The 21,742-nt window shown below is 37.2% G+C and overlaps 1 protein-coding gene across 1 annotated transcript; it reads right to left on the reverse strand.

Moving 5' to 3' along the window:
• Positions 1 to 1,844: 1,844 nt before the first annotated feature.
• Positions 1,845 to 18,258, reverse strand: eif2s2 (eukaryotic translation initiation factor 2, subunit 2 beta). The gene is made up of 9 exons (XM_079840666.1): positions 18,108 to 18,258; positions 17,005 to 17,179; positions 9,590 to 9,696; positions 9,263 to 9,392; positions 9,030 to 9,130; positions 6,569 to 6,717; positions 6,277 to 6,333; positions 3,372 to 3,457; positions 1,845 to 2,400 (listed from the first exon to the last, which is right to left on the reverse strand). Exons 1-9 carry the CDS (start codon positions 18,120 to 18,122, stop codon positions 2,225 to 2,227), a joined length of 996 nt encoding a protein of 331 aa, XP_079696792.1. The 5' UTR covers positions 18,123 to 18,258; the 3' UTR covers positions 1,845 to 2,224.
• Between the last annotated feature and the right edge of the window lie 3,484 nt (positions 18,259 to 21,742).

A 21,742-nucleotide genomic window follows, 5' to 3' on the forward strand; every position in this document is an offset into this window, starting at 1 on the left:
TGATTTTTTCACCAAACCAGTTCAGCAGAAACCCCGCCCTGCAACCAATTTCACTGGCTGAGGTTGGGTGTCTGCAATCATTATTGTGATTGACATGGCCAATGAAATGTTTAGAATCGGCTCCGGGCGGGATTTCCGCTGAACTGGTTGGGGACGGGGGGGTAGTATAGCAGGTCGTCACATTGGTTATGTTGACGTAAGTTAGCCTATTTTCAGGCGCTGTGTAATATCATTATTGCGCAGGAATGAGAGAATAGTTCCATATCGGTCTAGAAAATCACAACTTTTCATTTTCCGTCGGTCTTAGTACACAATGTAACTACAGAAGAGTCAAGTTTTAAATAGGAAAAATATTGAAACTCTTTGGTCATTTTTTTTTTATAGCAAAATGCTAACGGTCTAATCAGATTCAATGATCTATGCTAAGCTATGCTAATAGTGCTACCGCCAGACCCGGAGATCGGCTGAATGGATTTGAAAACGGTAAAACTCAACTGTTAACTCTAGGGGAGTTTCCAAAAATTGGCTTGTTCTTTTAAATCCCAAGAGTCGATTAGTCTTCCTGTTTTCAGTTGATGAATGAACGGAACATTGTACCGCGCCTCCCAATCACAATCTTTGTTACTATTGATATGAAACAAAGTCTCAGATTTCAAATTACATCCATCCATTTACTTAGGAAATTCAACAATATAAATACCATAATGGCGCAGCTCAGCTCAAGAGAAACGGCACATGAACGGATCTTCTCTTCCGCCGTAATACCAGTTAACGTTACAGCGCAAAATAAACATGAATAAGCATCTGAAAGGGTGTACAGTACAACTTACCGAAATCCGTATCATGTCACATGGAATCACTCAGTGTTTCAACCCCGGAAAGACGTCAGTAAAACAGCTTGTAAATGTCATGTAACGTCACATTTACCTCAGAAAAACCATATCCAGTGTCCACTCGTTAGTCAGCTAGAAAAATTAACTCTAGAGAGGAGCATTTTGATAATTTATGCACCACAGATTACATATTAATTATATATTTTTTAATGTTACTTCAATATTTAATGCAGGTTTGAATAAATCTGGCAAGTTTTTATGACAGCCACCATTTAAATCTTTACATTTCATATAACTTGTAGTTCAAGTGTTTGTCATTTTTTTTACCTTCAATATTATAGCAGGCTACAAGACTCCCAAATAATCGAATTGTGAAATTTGTGTCAATACCCAGCCCTACAAAATACCCTTTATTAACATTACTGTAATATTTTACCATTCTGACATCTGCTTTCAAAGTAGAATGACATTTAAAGAATACGCACAGCAAAATAAGCTTTTCCTGAAGGAATACTGTGGAAAGGCAGAACATTTACTACTATTGAGATTAAATGAAAAATTCAAGGCCGAGAAGTCTATTTAACTTTTAGATAAAGTGAATACAATTCCTCAAATGGTATAATATAGAGTACAAAAAATATAACTAAACAATTCCCTTTAATTTATATTTTAAACACCACTTTAGATTTTAAACATTTTCATCAGGTGCAGAAAAAACCCCTCTGGCTATAGAGAATGAGTCGGGCTAATTAGATTAAGTTAACATGAAACAGTAATTGGATACTGCAGTTTTCATAATTTAAAAAATGTTCTTCAAATTCTTTTAAGAGGTTTAATCAACATATCCATCCTTTTAAAAGTACAGAAAAACCTAGGAGGCTGAAATATTAGCGTCTGTTTACATAATCATAATAAACAGTACATTTCAATCAAATAAATGCTGCTTTCTTGATCACATCCAAACTCTCTAGACAAAGACGTACTTCTTCCCAGAAACATACACACCGCACATGTTTGCCCAGCTGGTATGCATTTTATTTCAATTATTTCTCTGAAGGTAGTACAGCAAACAACAAATTTCACCAACAGTTCATTCATAAAATCCTCCAGGCTCCGTGTTCTCAGTTCACATCTCACAGCACTGCTCCACAGCCAGACCCAACAAATCAAACCTCTCTTCGTGTGCATAGGCGATTTCACAGCTCAAAGGAGCTGAAGGAAAAGAAGTGTTGTGTTTGAGATGGCCGAAGACTCTGCTCTAAATTACAGACTTCCTGAACAGCGGACAGATTTGGTAGGAACCTGTGTGTGAGTGGATTTGTTGAGTTTGGCCGTGGAGTGCAGGTGTTCAGATGGGCCGTGTAAGGTGGGTGATGGTTGAGGGACAGGCGTTAGTTGGCTTTGGCACGCAGCTGCGCTCTCTTGCCCGTCACGGCCTGGAATCCGGTCTTAATGCTGGCAACCGAGCAGCGGGAATGACACGTCTCACACTGCAGGAAATAAAGACGCGTGTCCTTCTGCAAGATTGTGTCAGGAGACCGACACGTGTGGCATGTCACATACTCCTCTGCAAGACAAAAACAGTTTTCCCTCATGTAAAGTGGAGCAATGATTAAAAAAAAAATAATAATAATAATAATTATATATATACAGCTCTGGAAAAATTAAGAGACCACTTAACATTGATTTGCATGCATTTATTTATTAGGGATTCCTGTGCATACACCGTACCGGTCAAAAGTTTGTAAACTTGTTTTTGTAACAAGTCTCTTCTGCTCAACAAGGCTGCATTTATTTGATCAGAAATACAGTAAAAACATAAATAATACCAAATATGATTACAAATTAAAAGAAACATTTCTATTTGAATATATTTTCAAATGTAATTTATTTCTCTGATGCCGTCTTCAGTGTCACATGATCCTTCAGAAATCATTCTAATATGCTGATTTGCTGCTCAAGAAACATTTATGATTATTATCAATGTTGAAAACAGTTGTGCTGCTTAATATTTTTGAGGAAATGGCAATACTTTTTTTTTTCTTTGATGAATAAAATATATTTAATGAACAGCATTTATTTGCATTTATTTATTAAACATTATAATGTCTTCACGGTCACTTTTGATCAGTTCAATGCATCCTTGATGAATAATTTCTATCCTTTTTAAATCTTACCACAAATGCTTTAATGTTATCACAGTTTCCACGAAAAAACAGCAGCAAAAAACTGTTTTCAACATTGATACCAATCAGAAATATTTCTTGGACAGCAAATCATCATATTCAAATGATTTCTGAAGGATCATGTGACACTGAAGACTGGAGTAATGATGCTGAAGATTCAGCTTTACATCACAGGAATAAAACTCAAATAGAAAAGCGTTTCTTTTCATTTGTAATATACTGCAGTATTGCGGCTTTTACTGTATTTTTGATCAAATAAATGCAGCCTTGGTGAGTAAAGTAGGAAATGTACACTAGCACAACTACTGTATGTTTAAGAACATTTGAATTCGACAGTCAAATAAACACTCACTTATATATCTTCTTAAGACATTCTCTATCTGTTTCTGCTGGAATCTGCCTTTGATGACGAGCTGATTGTTTCCATCTATGGACCCGCTGAAGAGTAAAAACAGTGGTTAGTGCATTTCTGAAAAAAAAAAACACTTCACTACTTTGATTTTAGGGAAAACACCACCAAATCATTTCAATATTCTTCCAGTTTCCCGCGCGAGAAAGAAGAATTCTGCACATGTACAAGACTGAACCCTTTCAAAACCAAAATCATCTGTAAATATCCAGGAGGCAAAAATCGATGGAATTCCTTTCATGTGTCTTCTGAGATGCATGTCTGTGGACACAATGAGGTGCTAAAATGAGTGTTGAGCACTGATATCAGCCTGGTCATCTTTTAATAATGCCTTTTGAAACCATCTCAGGGTCAGGTGCTCCCTTTAGAGCAATGCCTCTCTCAACTGATTCAGGTTTCTGTCTGACATCATGTGAAACGCCTCCAGCAAAAAGTGAAAATGAAGTGTTCTGGTGGAGGGTTTCAGTCGCACAGAGACACTGGAAAAATAAACCGAGAGCTTTCCAGACAGAGAGACGATATTTTGCAAGGTTAATGATCATGCGACGAAGAAAAACAACCACTAAGTGCAGCACCCCATACAACTGAATAATAGTTCACTTACAAATTAAAGGGTTAGTTCACCCAAAAATGAAAATTCTGTCATTAATTACTTACCCTCATGTCATTCGACACCCGTCAGACCTCCGTTCATCTTCGGAACACAAATGAAGATATTTTAGTTGAAATCTGATGGTTCTGAAAGGCCTCCATTGGCACAATGGCACGGTTCACTCTCAAGACCCTTAAAAGGTACTAAAGACGTCGTTACAAAGTCCATCTCACTACAGTGGTTCTACAATAACTTTATGAATCGGCGAGAATAGTTTTTGTGCGCAAAAAAAACATAAATAACGACTTATATAGTGATGACGATTTCAAAACACAGCATCATGAAGCTTCGAAGCGTTATGAATCAGTGAGTCGAATCACGATTCGGATCGCGTGTCAAACCGCCAAACTGCTGAAATTTGGCGATTCAAACTGCTGATTCGACTCGCTGATTCATAACGCTTCGAAGCTTCATGACGCCGTGTTTTGAAATCGTCATCACTATACAAGTCGTTATTTAGGGTTTTTTGCGCACAAAAACTATTCTCGTCACTCCATAAAGTTATTGTAGAACCACTGTAGTGAGATGGACTTTGTAACGACGTCTTTAGTACCTTTTAAGGGTCTTGAGAGTGAACCGTGCATTGAGCCAATGGACGCATTTCAGAGCCATCAGATTTCAACTAAAATATGTTCATTTGTGTTCCGAAGATGAACGGAGGTCTTACGGGTGTCGAACGACATGAGGGGAAGTAATTAATGACAGAATTTTCATTTTTGGGTGAACTAACCCTTTAAATATGGACAAAAGAACACAACAGGAACTCGTTAGACATATTTCAGGTGTTGAAAACTAGCTCCTTCTCATGCCACGCATGTCAATTTTAATGCTAGACAATAGTTTACCAAACATATCTAATAGTTCTCATGGAAATAAACAGCGGATTTATGGATGACAGGGATGATTCTGCATTGATGCAGTAATAGACCATAATCGATTATAGCCTACTGAAGTTTCTCTGACATTCATCACATACCTGCTTCTGGCGCTAGCGTAAAATGGCGGAGGGAGGCGATGCTACTATTTACAGCGTGTGTGAGACAGCATTCGTGTATGTGCGTGTGTGAGCGCTATTTAACTTAAGTACGCTTACACTACTTGACAGTTGGGTTGGGTATCGTTTGAATTTTAACGATTCTGATTCTGATTCTGCTTATCGATTCAGATTCTTATCGATACCTAATTGCCATTCCAATAGGGTAAAAAATATATAATTCACATTTAATATTAGACTATTATAGCACAATATTTCATTGTCGTTGAATACCATGAACAAAAATCAACAGGCTAGAAACTTTTGCCTATGGTTTAAAAATACCTAAGCAAAAAAAAAAGCCCAATATAAATTTCAAGCATTATTAAAGACAAGCAAACACTCAGTAATTAAAAAAAGAACTAATAACTGCACTTTTGATAAAAGATTGGCTCTACATTACAAATATAGTTAAAAGTTATTTTGTCTATATTTAACAGAATTCTCGTATTTTGTTGTTTGATTAACATTATCATAGAGACGGCATCAAGAAAATTTGCTGTCAACGACATAACAGACTGTGCTTACGAGAGTTTGACATTTTTGTGTATTTGTCCATTCACATGCTGTGCAAAAAAACAAGAAAGAGAGCGCAGTTCATTATCACATACTATTCATTCACTATAAGAAGCCGTTTTGTGCGCACGTGTGTGTGTGTTGTGTGTGTGCAGGGGTTAAAAATCACAATAAAATGCGCACACAGTAACCGATAAGCAGAATCGAAATGTGCGATGTCTCTTATCGAATGATCGATTCTGGGCAATTTGGAACCGGTTCTAAAATAGGACCAGTTCTCGATACCATCCCTACTTGACAGTTTAATGCGCTTTTAGTATTTACTAGTGTTTGTTAGCTCTAAATGCTCCTGTCGTCTGCTGTGTTCAAACTTGAGTTGTGTTTGATGTTTGCTACATTCAGAAAGTGAACTTTATTGGAGCAGATCAAATAAAAAGGGAGTTCATATACATCGGACTGCTTGTATTCATTGACAAAAATGTAGCCATGTGCAGTAATATTGAAAATTAAGGATTCAATGCATCATGATATCGATCATTGAGATGATAATCGTGGAAATGAAAAAAAAAAATGGAAATGAATCATGAGAACACACCCCTACCACAGTGTAGCCTTTTCATGGGAAGATCTAATGGTATAAAACTCACCTTGTACCCAACTCAGCCAGCAAAAACGCCAAAAGATGTTTTGGCTGTCGATGCAACCTGACACACAAAAAGTAGTGTTAAGAACCATACAAAATAAAGATTGCATTTAAAAAAAGTGTGTGATATGAGAATTTCTGATTGGCAGCTATTGAAATGCCCAACAGAAATGCAAAGATAGCTCACATTCCTGTACTTCAGAGAAAACTCAATATCTTGTCAAGTTAACTCAAGCCAATGAAGAGTTTCATTACAACTCTATAAAACAGCTTGACAATTTTGAGTTTGGACTTACAGTTTGCAGATGTCTGTGAAGTTTACGAAGGAGGTCTTCTTTGTGCCGACCCTGACAACCTGAGGAGGCTTCATCACAAACTTTCTCTTTTCTCCCGCGACCATGTCTGGATTTTTTTCCCGCATGATGTTAAAGACTCTATTCAAAAGCTAAAATAATGTGATATTTTCAGTCAGTTTCATGCAAGGCAATCAGTCATTATCTACAGAACATAATGGTACAAACACTATGACAATGAATGATTATTTAGCTACAAGTTTTTAGAGCATAAGCTTAATATAACGTGCGATAATTTACTACTAATCAAGGAACCGGCTTTACTGACGAGATGCGCCTAACAATGTCATGCGATATATCGCCCAGCCCTACTTTTTACAGAATTTTAATTAATAAATATAGAGCGGACCCAAAAAGGGATGCACCGATATTAGGGTTGGGAATCGTGAGAAATTTTCCGGTTCCGGTTCCGGTTCTGCCTAACGATTCCGGTTCCGATTCCGGTTCCATTAAAATTATTAAACAAATAGTGGTAAAGGAAAAAGGCACAATACGCAACTCAAACAATCCATTTTGTGTTTATTACTTGCTCTAAAATTTATTTACAGGTTTGCAATGTCAAAAAAGTCCTGTACTGTACATATATTACAGTATTAATTAAGCCATTCTTGCAACACATTTTTTTTCAAATGAACACCTCTGAAATTGTCTTATTACATTTTAAGTTATAAATTATATTTATTAGTTATATTTATTAATTAGTTATATATTAATTTAATAGTAATTCAGTTATTCAGTGAACTTGTAAATAATAAATTGCAATTCAGCATTACAAAGGTAATTGTGCCTAAACGCTTACCTAAACCATGGTGACTCAACGGTTGACAAATATATATATATATATATATATATATATATATATATATATATATATATATATATATATATATATATATATATATATATATATATATATATATATATATATATATATATATATATGCCTTTCACTATAAATCTGGTATAAGCCCTGAGGCACTCTGTGCTGTAGCAAATGTTTTGTCAAATTGCTAGTGCAGCCTCCTTTGCATGTTATTAACTTTTCACGTGTTACATTTTGCTTCATTATTATTCATTCTTTGGAAATGAATCCATACTTGTGACTTTCTCTTCGCCATGCTGGTGGTCAACGAGAAAATATCTGACGCAAAACCGTAAATGTGTAGCGCGAGGGCTTTCAGTGCTGAACTGCGTTGCCCTCCTGGAAGCGGCAGGCAACGTAATTAATATTCATGATGAGGTGAGCCAGGGTTGCCAGGTTATCACAACAAAACCCGCACAATTGCACAATCGTTTCAACCCGCGGACATGAAACACAGCCCGCGGCAACAGTGGAAAACGGGAAAGCGGGAAAATCACGGAGTTGGCAACACTGGCTGTCACTCGCTATGAAAGGATTCGCTTCCAGCGCTTCGCACACACATTGCACCAGAACCGTTTTCGGAACCGAAACTTAGGAATTTCGCGCGGTTCTGGTATTTTTCAAAAATCAGTTTCGGTTCTGCATAAGAACCGGTTCTCGGTTCCCAACCCTAACCGATATGAACATTTCTTTATATTTGAAAGCTGATAACCGATATATTGGCTGATAAGTCTAAATACAAATTTTTATATAATTTGGAGAGCCTGATTACAAAAACTAAAGTCTCCCTATTAAATCCATGCCCCAAGCACACAATTATGATGTTGTCGTCAATATAATTTAATGACGCCTATATGACGTGTTGCACTTCAAATTGTCTTATTGGGACGATAACATTAAAAATGCTCATATATCAGCCGATAGCGATATATTGCGTATCCCTACCAAAAAGTACTGTGACACCTATGCTATAATTAATATATGCATGTCATTGCATAGGATAATAAAATAACGAGAAAAAAGAAGAAAAATCTATAAACGTGACCCTGGACCACAAAACCAATTATAAGTCACACGGGTATATTTGTGGCAATAGCCAACAATGCATTGTGTGGGTCAAAATTATCCATTTTTCTTATATGCTTATTTATTCAGCTATCAGATGACCTATGTAAATCACAATTTCAAAAAAAAATGTACCCTTATGACTGGTATATGTGACCCTGGACCATAAAACTATTGTTTAAAACAAATACATTCTGTAAAAGTATTGCGACACGTTCTGGTTGTCAAACGCTAAGAGTTAATGTGATGAGCTACACCTGCGTGAACTTGACAAGAACCGACTTCATACATGCACTAAAACTCATCTTGACACCAGCTGGAGTCCAAACATGTCTCATAAAAGAGAAGTTATCAGCGAAAAGCTATTCTGCTAACAAATGTACCAGATGGCAGCAGTCTTGGGCCCTTTATCAAGTTATCACCTGAAACAAGCACACGTTCTGTGCCGCAAGCCTGGAAATAAATGTTCCCATTCACCTCATCGTATGTGTAGTCTCTCTCCGATCCGGCCCAGGCGGGGCCTGTCTGTGAGCTGAACGTGATGTCATCGATGATTTTACTGTCGTCATCTTCGACACCTTTCACACAAATACCACACAATCATTCAAGTCACATCTATTTGTGTAGCGCTTTATAAAACTTAGTTTGTTTTGTGTTGCAGCTTTACAGGGATTACATTATTGTTATTTACACTGAGGTCAAGTACTTACCATCTTCTTTGCTTAGACTGTCTGTGTCCTCCTGAAAATCTTTGACTTTTCTTGATTTCTTCTTCTTAGTGGGCAGCATTAAGTCATCGTCCTCTTGTGTTTCTGATGGATCGGATTCGATCTTCAGCTCCTTTTGGAAATTTGCAATTTATTTAGTTCACGACGATGCTTGACATTAGCGGCCGTTGGGCATGAGCAGATGAGAATCTGATGTGATGGCTCAGATATCAATTCATTTTTGAATGAATGAAAGATAGTGCTATCATGATCAAAACATCTTTCAATGAAAACAATAACTACACGTCCATATGCAAACAATCAACTGACCTTTATTCCTTCTTCAAGCTCGGCTTCAAAAATCTTCTCTTTTTTGGATTTCTTTTTCTTTTTCTTCTGGTTGAAGAAGTTCAAGTCATCCAGGTCATCTGATGTTTCTGGATCATCACCAAAAGAAAAATTGAACAAGCCACATCTTCTGGATTATACAAGATTTCACCGAGAAGCAATAAACATTCAGTGTGCAAAGCAGCGCTGGGTAATATATTGGATTTTTGCAATAAATATTTAATAACAATATTGCATATCTGTTGTCAATGCCAAAATGTTACAATTTTAAATGTGCTTTTTATGTGACCATTACATTTCCTAGGCCAGTTTTACACTGGAAAAATTTTGTTTTTCCAGCAAATTTCAGTGAATCATTTCAACTCAAATGTGTGTCATGTTACAGGCAAATACTAGTGGGGGGGATTTAAAAAAAAAAAAAAATTTGATTCACAAATGAATTATATCTTATGCCGATTCACAGCGTTTCTAAAATGACACTAAAATGTTACACGTCTTTACTAGTTATTGACGCGTAGAGTATCATTAAATCACAATAAGCCAGGAAAAAGGACTCGCGCGCAGAAGTATGCCATCCACATTTCAGCTCTCTTTGAAGGTCAAATACACACACAATTATGTCAAAATGCCTATTGTGGGGAGTATTCACAAACACAATCTGTTGTTCTACACAAACATAGACATTATATTAGATCCGTGCATTTGTTCTTAAAGGGACAGCAGAATAATAAACTGTTGCCATCCGTTTCATTAACTCTTTCCCCGTCTGTGTTTTTTAAAAGTTTAAAAGTTGCCAGACACCAGCAGCATTTTTGATCATTTTCACAAAATGTTCAAGGCCCCCAGAATATTTTGTTGTATGGATATCTGAACTTGCAATATATAAAAAGAAAGAACAGACCCTCTGCTTTTGAATAAAAACCTGTTTTATTCTACATTAATAAAAAAATGTATCAACACTTGAATGTGGGTAAGTTTCATAAAAAAGCAACATTGAGCAAAACGCTGAGAATATCACGTTTTTGTCAAAGACTACAAAAATATTTAAATATCCTTGTTTCATGTTGTAAAAAACAGGTTGGAAAACATACCTTTGGTTATTGAGCAAAAAAGATTTAAGTTCACTTTTTGGGTTATTTGTTATTGTTAAATTATTGCACTTTGTTACTTCTTGTAAATGCAAAGACAGCTGATCTTTTTTGGCCACTTAAACTGCCTTGGAGTGTTTGTTCAAGTTCATATTTACAGCAAGTTTTTTTTTTTGTATTTAAATCAAAATGGCTGGTAGGAAATGCTGGGGAAAACTAGGCAATAGCCATGATGGCAGGTGGAAAAACCCATAATGATATTGCTTTGTGTTCTCTACACTATATTATGGAGGTTTCCACAACGGAACAAATTTAAAAATTTTGACTATTTTACAATTCTTAATTTTTTTCTCTCGCAATTAGCGCTTCGCTAAGCCCCGCCCTCCTTAGTTACTGTTGCTATGCCTGACAAGCTTTCGCGCCAGGCACGTCTATTACAGTGTGTATGTCAGACATTCCCAAGGAGATAATTAGTAATTTTTGGCGAACAGGTGAAATATCTGAGAGAGCAAGACAAAGGGGACCTCGGTATGCATTCAAGGGATATATCCACGATAGGGCTGTGCTCAGAATATCGATACAACGATACATCGTCATGAACTCCTGCCGATGCGCGTATCAATACAGCAGCTGCCGTATCGATACGGTGTTCTTTTGAATGTAATCAATGCGACGAGAGCAGCAGTGTAAGACATTCAAAATGGAGAAGAGGTTTTCAGTTAATGAATGTACGGAACATTGCAGCCTCACATCCATTAAATAGCAATACTCTTTGTGCTTTGTTGCTATTGATATAAAACAAAGTCTCAGATTTCAAATTACGTCCATTTTATTACGAAATTCTAAAACATAAATACCATTTTGGCGCTGTGGCTAGGGCTGCAGCTATCGATTCTTTTAGTAATCGATTAATCTAGCACTTAATCGATCGATTAATCGGATAAAAAAATCTGTGTTTTTAAACAACCAAAACAAATAATGCATAACGAAAATGAAGAGGAAAAGCTATTTAATTTATTAATATGCACAACAGGTTTCATGCTGTAATCTATCCCTGACATCAAAGTAAATCTCTTGTATGTAGATTTCTACACCTGCAGCATTTACCATTAGGCTACTAACAAATAATATATCATTTCTGGGGTGAGCCTATTTGCTATGGTAACCTAGCAACCTGTGTGTGTGTGTGTGTGTGTGTGTGCGTGTGAGGCTTCATTGCAATTTCGTACTGCATACATACATTCATTTTTAATAGAACGCTGCATTTGGCTTGCATCACTTGCATTGCGGTGTATTTTAGGTGAAGCATCCGTTCTAAAAATCGCGTCACAACATCACGTCCCGGTGTATACAGTGAATGCTGAAATTATTGTTGTGTGGCTACATAAAAGTTTAAGGATATGTGATGCATTGCCACGATTGGTCTGACTGGTGCGAGAGAGAGGAGGGTGCATGCGTGTGTGTGTGTGTTACTGATTTTCTACTATTAAAGTTGCATTTCTTTGTGATTTTAAAATACTTGAAGGAAACGGTTCACTTTCAGCAGTTATTGATGTCTGTGGGGCAGATTTATGTTTGTTGTACATCAGATACAGATACATTAACACAGTAGTAGACCTACATTACATTTATTTGGATGCATTAATGAGAGAGTAATTGTGTGTGTGAATTACTCATTCCGTCTCTATTCATTATGAAGCTGTGATTTGTAATTACTTCAAAGGTATTCAAATGTATGCCTATAACGGTTGAGTTGAGTCTCTAAGCTACTTTAGTGACTTTACTTTAGTCACAGGACGGCGTTGACACTGCGTTTCTGCGCAGCTCTCTGCGCGCGATCTTCACGCGAAAAGAGGTCTGCCTTCAGGGCGCGCGCTCGTTGTCAAAGACGCGACACGGCTCGGCTCTGTGTCACAGGAAAAAGCTGAGCACTGAACGGATAAGTTTTCCGTATTGTTGTTTTTGAATAGTGCACAATCGCTTCAATGTTCAAACTGGCAAGGCTTAAAAGTCCCTGTAAAAGCAATTCTGAGATTTGTTTCTAAACACATTATAAATGTTAGAAATGTATTGCTGATAGGGCTGCTCGATTATGGAAAAAATCATGATCACGATTATTTTGGTCAATATTGAAATCACGATTATGTAACACGATTATTTCACATGACTTTGGGAATGTGTTGTATTTATTAAAAATACACCTTTCAACAATTCAATTGAAATTGTAACATTGGTTGTACTTTTTGAACTATTGAAATAAATAATATAACATATATTCAAATCAAAGTATAAAAGTATTCACGTAAAAATGATAATCACAAATAAATAAGATCAACAATATGGTTCGGCTAGATATGCTTTTCAGGTACGTCTAACATTAGTTTTCAGGTACAGAAATGTCTCAAATGTAAAATAACATTGCATATTTGAGTGCATAAATTAAAGATGAATCCAATTAAACTTACAAAAGCTATTCAATCCGGATCGGATATGCGTCGTCTTTATCGACTGTATAAAGTTCACTTAAGGCATATACAGACTATGTCTGCTAGGATACTCATCAAGATGGACATGTTGACATACGCTTTGTGTGAGTTTGTCCGTTCAAGAGCAAGACTTCAAAGAGAACTCAATATTTGCGCACTGAGAGACGTGTGCGCGCTCTCGGATGAGCGCACAGAGATACATTTCCTCACAGCGCGCGCTCTTCTCATTCGCGTCTTCTGGCACTAAACCCGGGTGATGACGGTGAAAACGACGGCAGCACTCGCATGCATTGAACAAAGTTTACAAAGAGAATTATTTGAAAAATATGAGGGGAAAAAAGGACGTTCACACGGCACCCCTGCTCTCGTCAATTTTTGTTTCTTTATTAGATTGTCATAGGTCACTCTGTTTAATTTTCAAGTGGTTAAACAAATTCGTGGTGTTTCCTTGCGTTGCAGCCACTACTTGTAGAAAATCTTGCACGTAGCATGTTTCTGCTCGTCGTCTGATTCCTCGAAGCCAAACTGTTCCCAGACAACGGAGTTGGTTTTGCCTTTTTTGCTCACCAAACGCTGCAGTAACTGCCCTCCTTCTGACATCTTTACTCGCGCAGAGTTTTTAAATTCCAGCGGATGATATGCACACGAGACTCACGACCTGAGAAAGTTTGTGGCTTCGGGAGGGGCGGATGAGCGCGTGCACGTTTCATTCAGAACGCAAGGCAAAATAATCGTTTTTTCTCGATTGTACTATTTTGGTGATCGTTGGGAGGCAAAATCGAAATCGAAATCGAAATTCGATTAATTGCACAGCCCTAATTGCTGAAACACATTACAAAGACTGTGAACTATGAAGTACTGAATTCAGAAGTTAGACCGTTAAACAGTTTTTCACCGTTGCTGTGTTCAGGATTTTCTGGGCGGGGCTAAAACGGTGGCTCGATGACGCACTGGAGCCACCGAGCCTGGCTCCTCCCCTAACACGATCATAACTAGAGCACATTCGCATCAGTTCGATCGCGAGTTACTGTTAGTACTGTTAGTTACTATAGTCAACTACTTACATAACAGCTTACAAAACAAAAACGATGAAGAAGTGGATTAATTTTGTGAACAGCAACCTTGATGGAGAGCTGAGGATCATCACCGACACCTGCCTCTGCAGTGACTTTACACCGGATCGTTTTACAAACTTTCACCGGAGACAACTGGGATTCACTGATAATCCGCTGCAGAACCGACTATCCCCCCGCCCAGGCCTTCATCCTCCCGTCCCGCCGACATCTGGTGCGTCGTGATCATAGACGCTCGTGATCAGTGAGTGTTGTCTTGTGTGCTACTGCCGCTTTCCCACGAGTGGGCGTGGTTTCGGCGCCGACAGCCGACACACCCCCAGCGTTTGAGAGCAGAGAATGCTGCTCATTTTTTCAGGTTTTTGATAAGCTATTTTATGTACTTCCCGGAATTTTTTATGATTCAAATTTGGCTGGGTGGTTAATAACACATTTATCTGTGGTGTGAGGAACTCAGAACACATGTTTAGTTTTGACTTTACAGGGACTTTAAAAGCATTTACTTGACAAACTTTATGAGGACGAAAGTGAAAGCGATCTGGCTTCGGGGCTTGCGCGCGCCGTGTGTGTGTGTGTGTGTGTGTGGCAGCTATAAGAATGGTAATCAACTTACATAAACTGTGTAAAACAGTAAAAAATGCAGTTACTATTGTGATTCTGGGCATCTAGAATCTAAACTAAATTCAAAATGTATCACGCGCTATGGTGTGCTTCCTGAACATTGAACAGCGGTCCGTGTGAATCAGATCCCTGCGCGTATAGTGCGCGTCATAGGAATTTAACGAGGCTTCGAGGCAGAATTTTTGCCTCTAGGAATTTTTGTAATCGAGTTAATCGAGTAACTCGATGAATCGTTTCAGCCCTAGCTGTGGCGTTAGATCACTTAGGCGCAGCTCAGCTCTAGAGAAGCGGCCGCGCACGTGAACGGATATTTTCTTCCGCCTTAATACTTAATACCAGTTACAGCGCGAAATAAACACGAATGAACATCTGAACGTGTGTTAAAAGATAGAGTACAACTTACCGAAACCTGTATCACGTCAGATTGAATCGCTCAATCAGTGTTTCAAACGCTGAAAGGCGTCAGTAAAACAGCTTGTAAACAATGTCATGTAACTTCACATTTAAAAAACATATCCAGTGTCCATAAACTCATTAGTCAGCCAGAAAAATTGACTCTAGAGAGGAGCATTTTGCTAAATATATGCACCATATTCCATATTCATTGTAATTTTAAATGTTCTTCAATATTTAATGCATGATTGAATTAATCCGGCAAGTTTATGACAGCCACAATTTAAATGTTTACATTTAAAAAAATGTGTATATGATTATGTAATTTGTAAAGTTAATATTATAACTTTATTATTATAAAAAACAATGTAATTTAGTGTAATTTAAGTGTTTGTACAAATCAGTTCATTTTTACCTTTAATATTATAGTACAACTGACTCCCATACTTTACAGCAATAGTTAAGAGATTTGTTTTCCCAAATTTGTTTTAGATTTATTGCGAGATTTGTTTTACATTCCAAAATCTGCCATGTATTGTACCTGATGAATAAATAATCAATATTGAACCAAGCCTGTCCTGTTTTTTTTGTGTGAAAATGTATTTATTTCATTTAACTCATTGTTTTTTTTAATGACAAAAACAAAATAGTTTTTCAGTTATCACAACTGTTATAACACTGGTTATTCAATTAACAGATAGTACTGTTACTAAACTCTGCTCAAAAAGAAATTTAATTCCAAATTGATCCATATCGTGATACGTATCGTATCGAATCTTCAGTATCGTGATGCGTATCGTATCTTCAGTATTGTGATGCGTATCGTGACATTGTTATCCTAATCCACGACATATGCAACTGATTAGAGAATTTCATCCAAATTTAAGCTAAAGCCTTTAGGTCCCAGCACAAGCAGCAACCGCCTCATACGCTGACCATTCAAATGGGAAACACACAAACTGAGGAACAGCTATGTTCATGCACAGCACCGTAAGAGAAATTATAAAATAATCGAATGATTATAAATCAAACTGTTTATCCATAAATCTTGTGGAATAAACACAAGACATTAGCCTGACCACTTTGCAATGATAACATTCTCCCGCTTATATTTTATTTTATTTTATATATATATATATATATATATATATATATATATATATATATATATATATATATATATACACACACACACACATTCTCCCACACTGCTTGATCCACGGCCGGCATTTCTCTCCTTGGGATTTAGGTTTGAGGAAGGGAAAAAATTCCAAACTTTTATGATATACCGCGGATCAGATTTGGACAATCCATACGCACAACGCTTCAGCATTTCTTCCCTCGCTCGAAAGCTTGACAGACCTTCAGCGCCTAGTTACGGTTGCTAAGCCACGATTGGCCTGTGGTGGTGTTCGGGCGTGGCTTAGCGAAGGGTCAATTGAGAGTTTACATCTCACAATTCTGACGTTTTTTCTCAGAATTGCAAGGTACCATGGTAGTAAGAGAGGTAAATAGGATATAGGAAGCTTGTGGGATATAATCTTGCAAATTCGGACTTTATAACTTGCAATTTCAAGTTTACATCTAATTCTGAGAAGAAAAAAAAAAGTCAGAAATCTGATATAAAGTCCATATTGCAAGATTATATCCCACAAGCTTCCTATATACTCCTCAATGAGCAGGCAATGAACAAAAAGCAACAGCACTAATGCACAATCGAACAGCATGTGCTTTACCTTTCTTCCTCCAGTCCTCTTCATCAAGATCGAATTCTTTCTCCTCGCCCCCATCAGCCTCGGTCTCTTTTGTTTCCAGTTGTTGGCCTTCCTCTCCCTCGCCACCATCTTCCTCCAGCATGAAAGGCTTCTTCTTTTTCTTCTTCTTCTTGGTCATAGTGGGATCAAATATCATCTGGAAGGATGATAATATGAGTTTAATAAATGACACGACATTGAACAAAAGCTGTCAACAGATATCAAAGAGGGCAAAATAACGCGTGCAAGCAATCATGTGAGAACTAATCCTTCTCATCATACTAAAGCGCTCTAAGATAATGTCAACTGTAATTCGCTTTTGGTTTGCATAAAAAGCGCAGATCAATTATCAGAGGAGAATAACTGAAGTTGCATTTTACAGCATCCCAATAATCATAAAAGTTTAAATGTGATCATATATGAATCACATGACAATAAATATGAAGATTCTTTGGACAGGTGTCATGGTAATACTCCACTACTTTGATATATACAATGGTGCTGAAATGTACTTGGCACTTTACTACTTTGGGGTACTTTTTTAGTATGGAACAATGTTTATTGAATAATTGCCACCATATTAATCAAGAATACCACGGTAATTCCATGATATATGTCAAACACAGAAACCGTGATAACGTTACCACAAAAACAGTTTAACCGAGAGACAAACAAAAACATGGTAGTACCATCGTAAATGTTAAAAATAAGGTACTCGTCCAAAATAACACGTTATTACTACGTCCAAACAACCACGATATTATCCAAATCATGTTAACTGTCCAAAAACACCGTATTAGTTTGATAACGTTAAATGTAAAAAAAAAACAAAAAAAAGACCGCGTGGTATCATGTTTAATTTTTCATAGTAATACCATACAACTTTTTGTCAATAAAAAGGCAATACAATTAAAGAAACGTAAGACATTTACAATCTATCTAGCTGACAAATGACAAAAAGATCTAGAAAAGACGAGCTGTGCACATGTTTCCTCACAGCCTTTATTAGTAGGCCCAATTGTCCTTCCCTTTATACGAACACACATTAGCAGATAATATTGCTAAAACAACGATTGTTTACTAACCTCGTCTCCTGACATGGTTTCGGCCTCTTGTAAAAACGCAAGAAGAAAAAATACACGTTATAATGGACTTTTCTTCAAGGTACACCTTTCCACGATATGCTCGCTGCTTGCGACAGGCCGGGAGGAGCTCCGTACGCATGCGCTTCAGATTGGGCTAGGCGCATTGCATGATGGAAGTTGTAGTTGTGGTCTGCAAATCAAAGTAGGGGAGACCAAAGAGTCATATATAACCCATTTGTCTCAACGTTTGTTACTTAAACTTTAATATTCCTATGTTTAACTAACACAATTTTGGCAAATAAATGTTTTTACACAGAAATGTGTGCTTCATGATATCGTGCACTGAGCACGTGGACGATATCATGAAATGCGTATCTATAACACAAATTGTACTATTTATCGTGCAATTTATACGCAGAAATCTACGTCCATATGATACGCAGTTTCTAATTTCTGTGTATAAATTGCACAATAAATAGTACAATTTGTGCTATAGATACGCACTTTCATGAGATCGAGCTGCGTGTCTAGAAGGGAACCCTATATAAGAGAATTTGTGTGCCTAACCTATGCTACTAGATTTAGAGACAAACTAAAATCAGTATCTCATCAGTTTCTTATATTAAATTGCCTGCATCTCTCTCCTCCAACACACATGCACACACGCTGCAAAATTCTTCATTGTTCTTTGAGTTGGGGTAAAAATAACTTTAAAATACCTTAGCAGCATTATACGTTAATGAACATCCCAACACCGTTTAGATGAACAGCAGCATATGTAGCATTCACAAGAAATATGACCGGTGAAAAAAATAGTAAGAAAGCATCTGGTCTGATCATATCAATATGGATATGTTTGCACCAGCTGCTATTCAGCACTCCAGCCAAGTCACGTTTATTTATACCACTTTATACAATATAGCATACCATAGATTATTGCTTTAAAGTGACAAATATATTAACTATCTATAGGCCTATTCAAGAAATGTATTAAAAAACAGAACGACGTAGCCTATTATTTCAGCCTTACTTAAACAGGCCAGTGGGATACGCACTTCAATCCATTCCCAACGTTCTTAGTTTGATCCTTATTTATTAAATATACATGCAATTGGTTGATGAAACATTGATTCAAATTAAAATACAATTTATACAAAAAAATTATACAAAACAAAACTTAATGAAGTTGTCAAAATCATGTCTGACCCATGTCTCTTGACATATTGCGCATCTTATGCTGTAAGCTATCTTACTCATGCTTTTCTCTTTTCATAATCAACATAGAAGAAATTAAAAAATAATATTATTGGCTACTATTTAAACATAAGTATGAAACTAAATAAGCTACGTTTTCTATAACCCTCTGGCCGACGAAGCCGCCGGCGCGTTCTGATTGATTTTTTCCTCATGACAGCAGAAACAACTCACAATACTCTGTCATTTTTGGCCATAGACCTACAGATAAGTGCAACACATAATTATAAACTATAAATGGTCTACTTTGATTTGTGTACACTCACAATAACAACAAAACTTGTGCTTTAGCAAAATAAATAATAACAGTGTGCGCTTTCAGTTGTCTACGAGAATCTTTCTGGAGCACGTCTAAAAGATGAACTGAAACTCAGCGAATACTTATCACATAACATGAAACATACGTCAAAAGAAAGCTTGAAATCGGTACTTTTAAATAAACAATTCACATTTTAGAGTGAATTGTGGTGCGCTGGCATAAAGCGGAATATTGAGCGGGGCGTAACACCACTCCGCTTCGCTCACATGCTCTATACTACGAAATGGTCGCCAGTAAGCGGAAGAGCGCGAATGACGTGTGATTTTGAATCTCAAACCAGTGCATTTCATTTGACATGCGAGTGTCACAATATCCTGCGGACTTAGAGTCACTTCGCCAGGGGGCCCGCGTGCGATGTGGCCCCCGCCGCACGGACCCCAGTGCGGCTGCACAGTCTGTAGTTACCCCCTGCTTCTACTGCATCTCAGTTAGGGATTACAGAACTCCCCAGTCCCTCCATGTCTTGTTTGGGAAGATTATTTGGAGCTCATGAACCAAAACCCTTCATGCTGACACAAGATTGAGAGTGTTTACATGAACAAATGGGTGCGCTGGAAGAAAGACTCTTCTGTGTTACAGTAAATCTTTGGAAATAATGCTCACATTGGTTTCTAAATGCGTGGATTGAGGAGGTGTAAACATCGTGTCTCTGGAGGGTTTCACATTCTTTGAATCTACACTACAATATCTTCAAACCCTTCCTCCAGAGGTGAACCCGGGTACTTTTGTTCTTTATGTTCATACTGGCTTGCAAACCATTTTATTCCTCTAATCTGTTTAAAATTGCGGTGGAATTCCTGGCTCCCAGAGGGCGAAACCCATTTCCTTCTTCCTCCTTTCATGTCTGCTTTTTGACAACAACGTCACTTACGTTACAATGTAACTTCTTGTAATCATAGAGCACATAAATGTGAACTTTTCACTTTTTTAGATCAAATACAGCTCCTGAGGGAAAAGGTTCGTTCAATGTATTTTCTCTCAAAAATAGGCCTATAATAGCAACAAAAAACACCACATTACTTTCCTAAACCCTTTTTGTCTCCGTGAACTGCAACATTTCCTGATCCTTGAGGTCATCATCTGCAATTAGAGATTGGTTTTGATCTGTCATGTAAGGATTTATATATCATTATATAGCATAACATTATGACCACTGACAGGTGAAGTGAATAACACTGATTATCTCTTCATCACGGCACCTGTAAGTGGGTGGGATATATTAGGCATTTTGTCCTCAAAGTTGATGTGTTAGAAGCAGGAAAAATGGGCAAGCGTAAGGATTTGAGCGAGTTTGACAAGGGCCAAATTGTGATGGCTAGACGACTGGGTCAGAGCATCTCCAAAACTGCAGCTCTTGTGGGGTGTTCCCGGTCTGCAGTGGTCAGGATCTGTCAAAAGTGCTCCAAGGAAGGAACAGAGGTGAACCAGCGACAGGGTCATGGGTGGCCAAGGCTCATTGATGCACGTGGGGAGCGTTACATGTGGATAATAATTAATTATATAATATACATAATAATTGTACAGTACACGCACATGTAAACTTTTATTTTGGATGTGATTAATTGCGAATCGTTTGACAGCACTAATATATATATATATATATATATATATACATACACACACATATATATACATACATACAATCTTTCATATCAATTACATTTATTTGTATATATATTTTATATAAATATATAATTATTATATATTATTTTATTGTCTTAGTATCTACTGTCCAACTGTATAAAGGGTTTGTAAGAAGAAGAAAAAAACGATTATATTTTTAGATATTTTTTTTGTCTGGTTTCTGTTGTGCAGCTTAAGGCTTTAAAGTTTGTGTCTCCAAAGTAACAAGAGTCGCAGCTAGTCATGGTCTCTCCTATATGTAATATATCATAGACATAGTAAAGAGGCCAGCAGTGGATCAGCAGTATTTTCAGGGTGTATAATACCTTAAGGGGTGGATCACTGCTAATGTATGCATTCTCCATACTACTCTTTGCTCTGAGCAGCTCGATTTTCTCGGTAAAAGAGCCGTTGCACTTTTACCACAAGCTGTGAAGTG

This window comes from Gobio gobio (genome assembly GCF_949357685.1).
Source record: "Gobio gobio genome assembly, chromosome: 17".
NCBI classification, from domain to species: domain Eukaryota; kingdom Metazoa; phylum Chordata; class Actinopteri; order Cypriniformes; family Gobionidae; genus Gobio; species Gobio gobio.

Coding starts and splice junctions, on each gene's coding strand:
- eif2s2 (XM_079840666.1), bottom strand. Junction 6,334..6,568: donor TTCACAGACATCTGCAAACT/GTAAGTCCAAAC, acceptor TTTGTGTGTCAG/GTTGCATCGACAGCCAAAAC. Junction 3,458..6,276: donor CTGGCTGAGTTGGGTACAAG/GTGAGTTTTATA, acceptor TTTACTCTTCAG/CGGGTCCATAGATGGAAACA.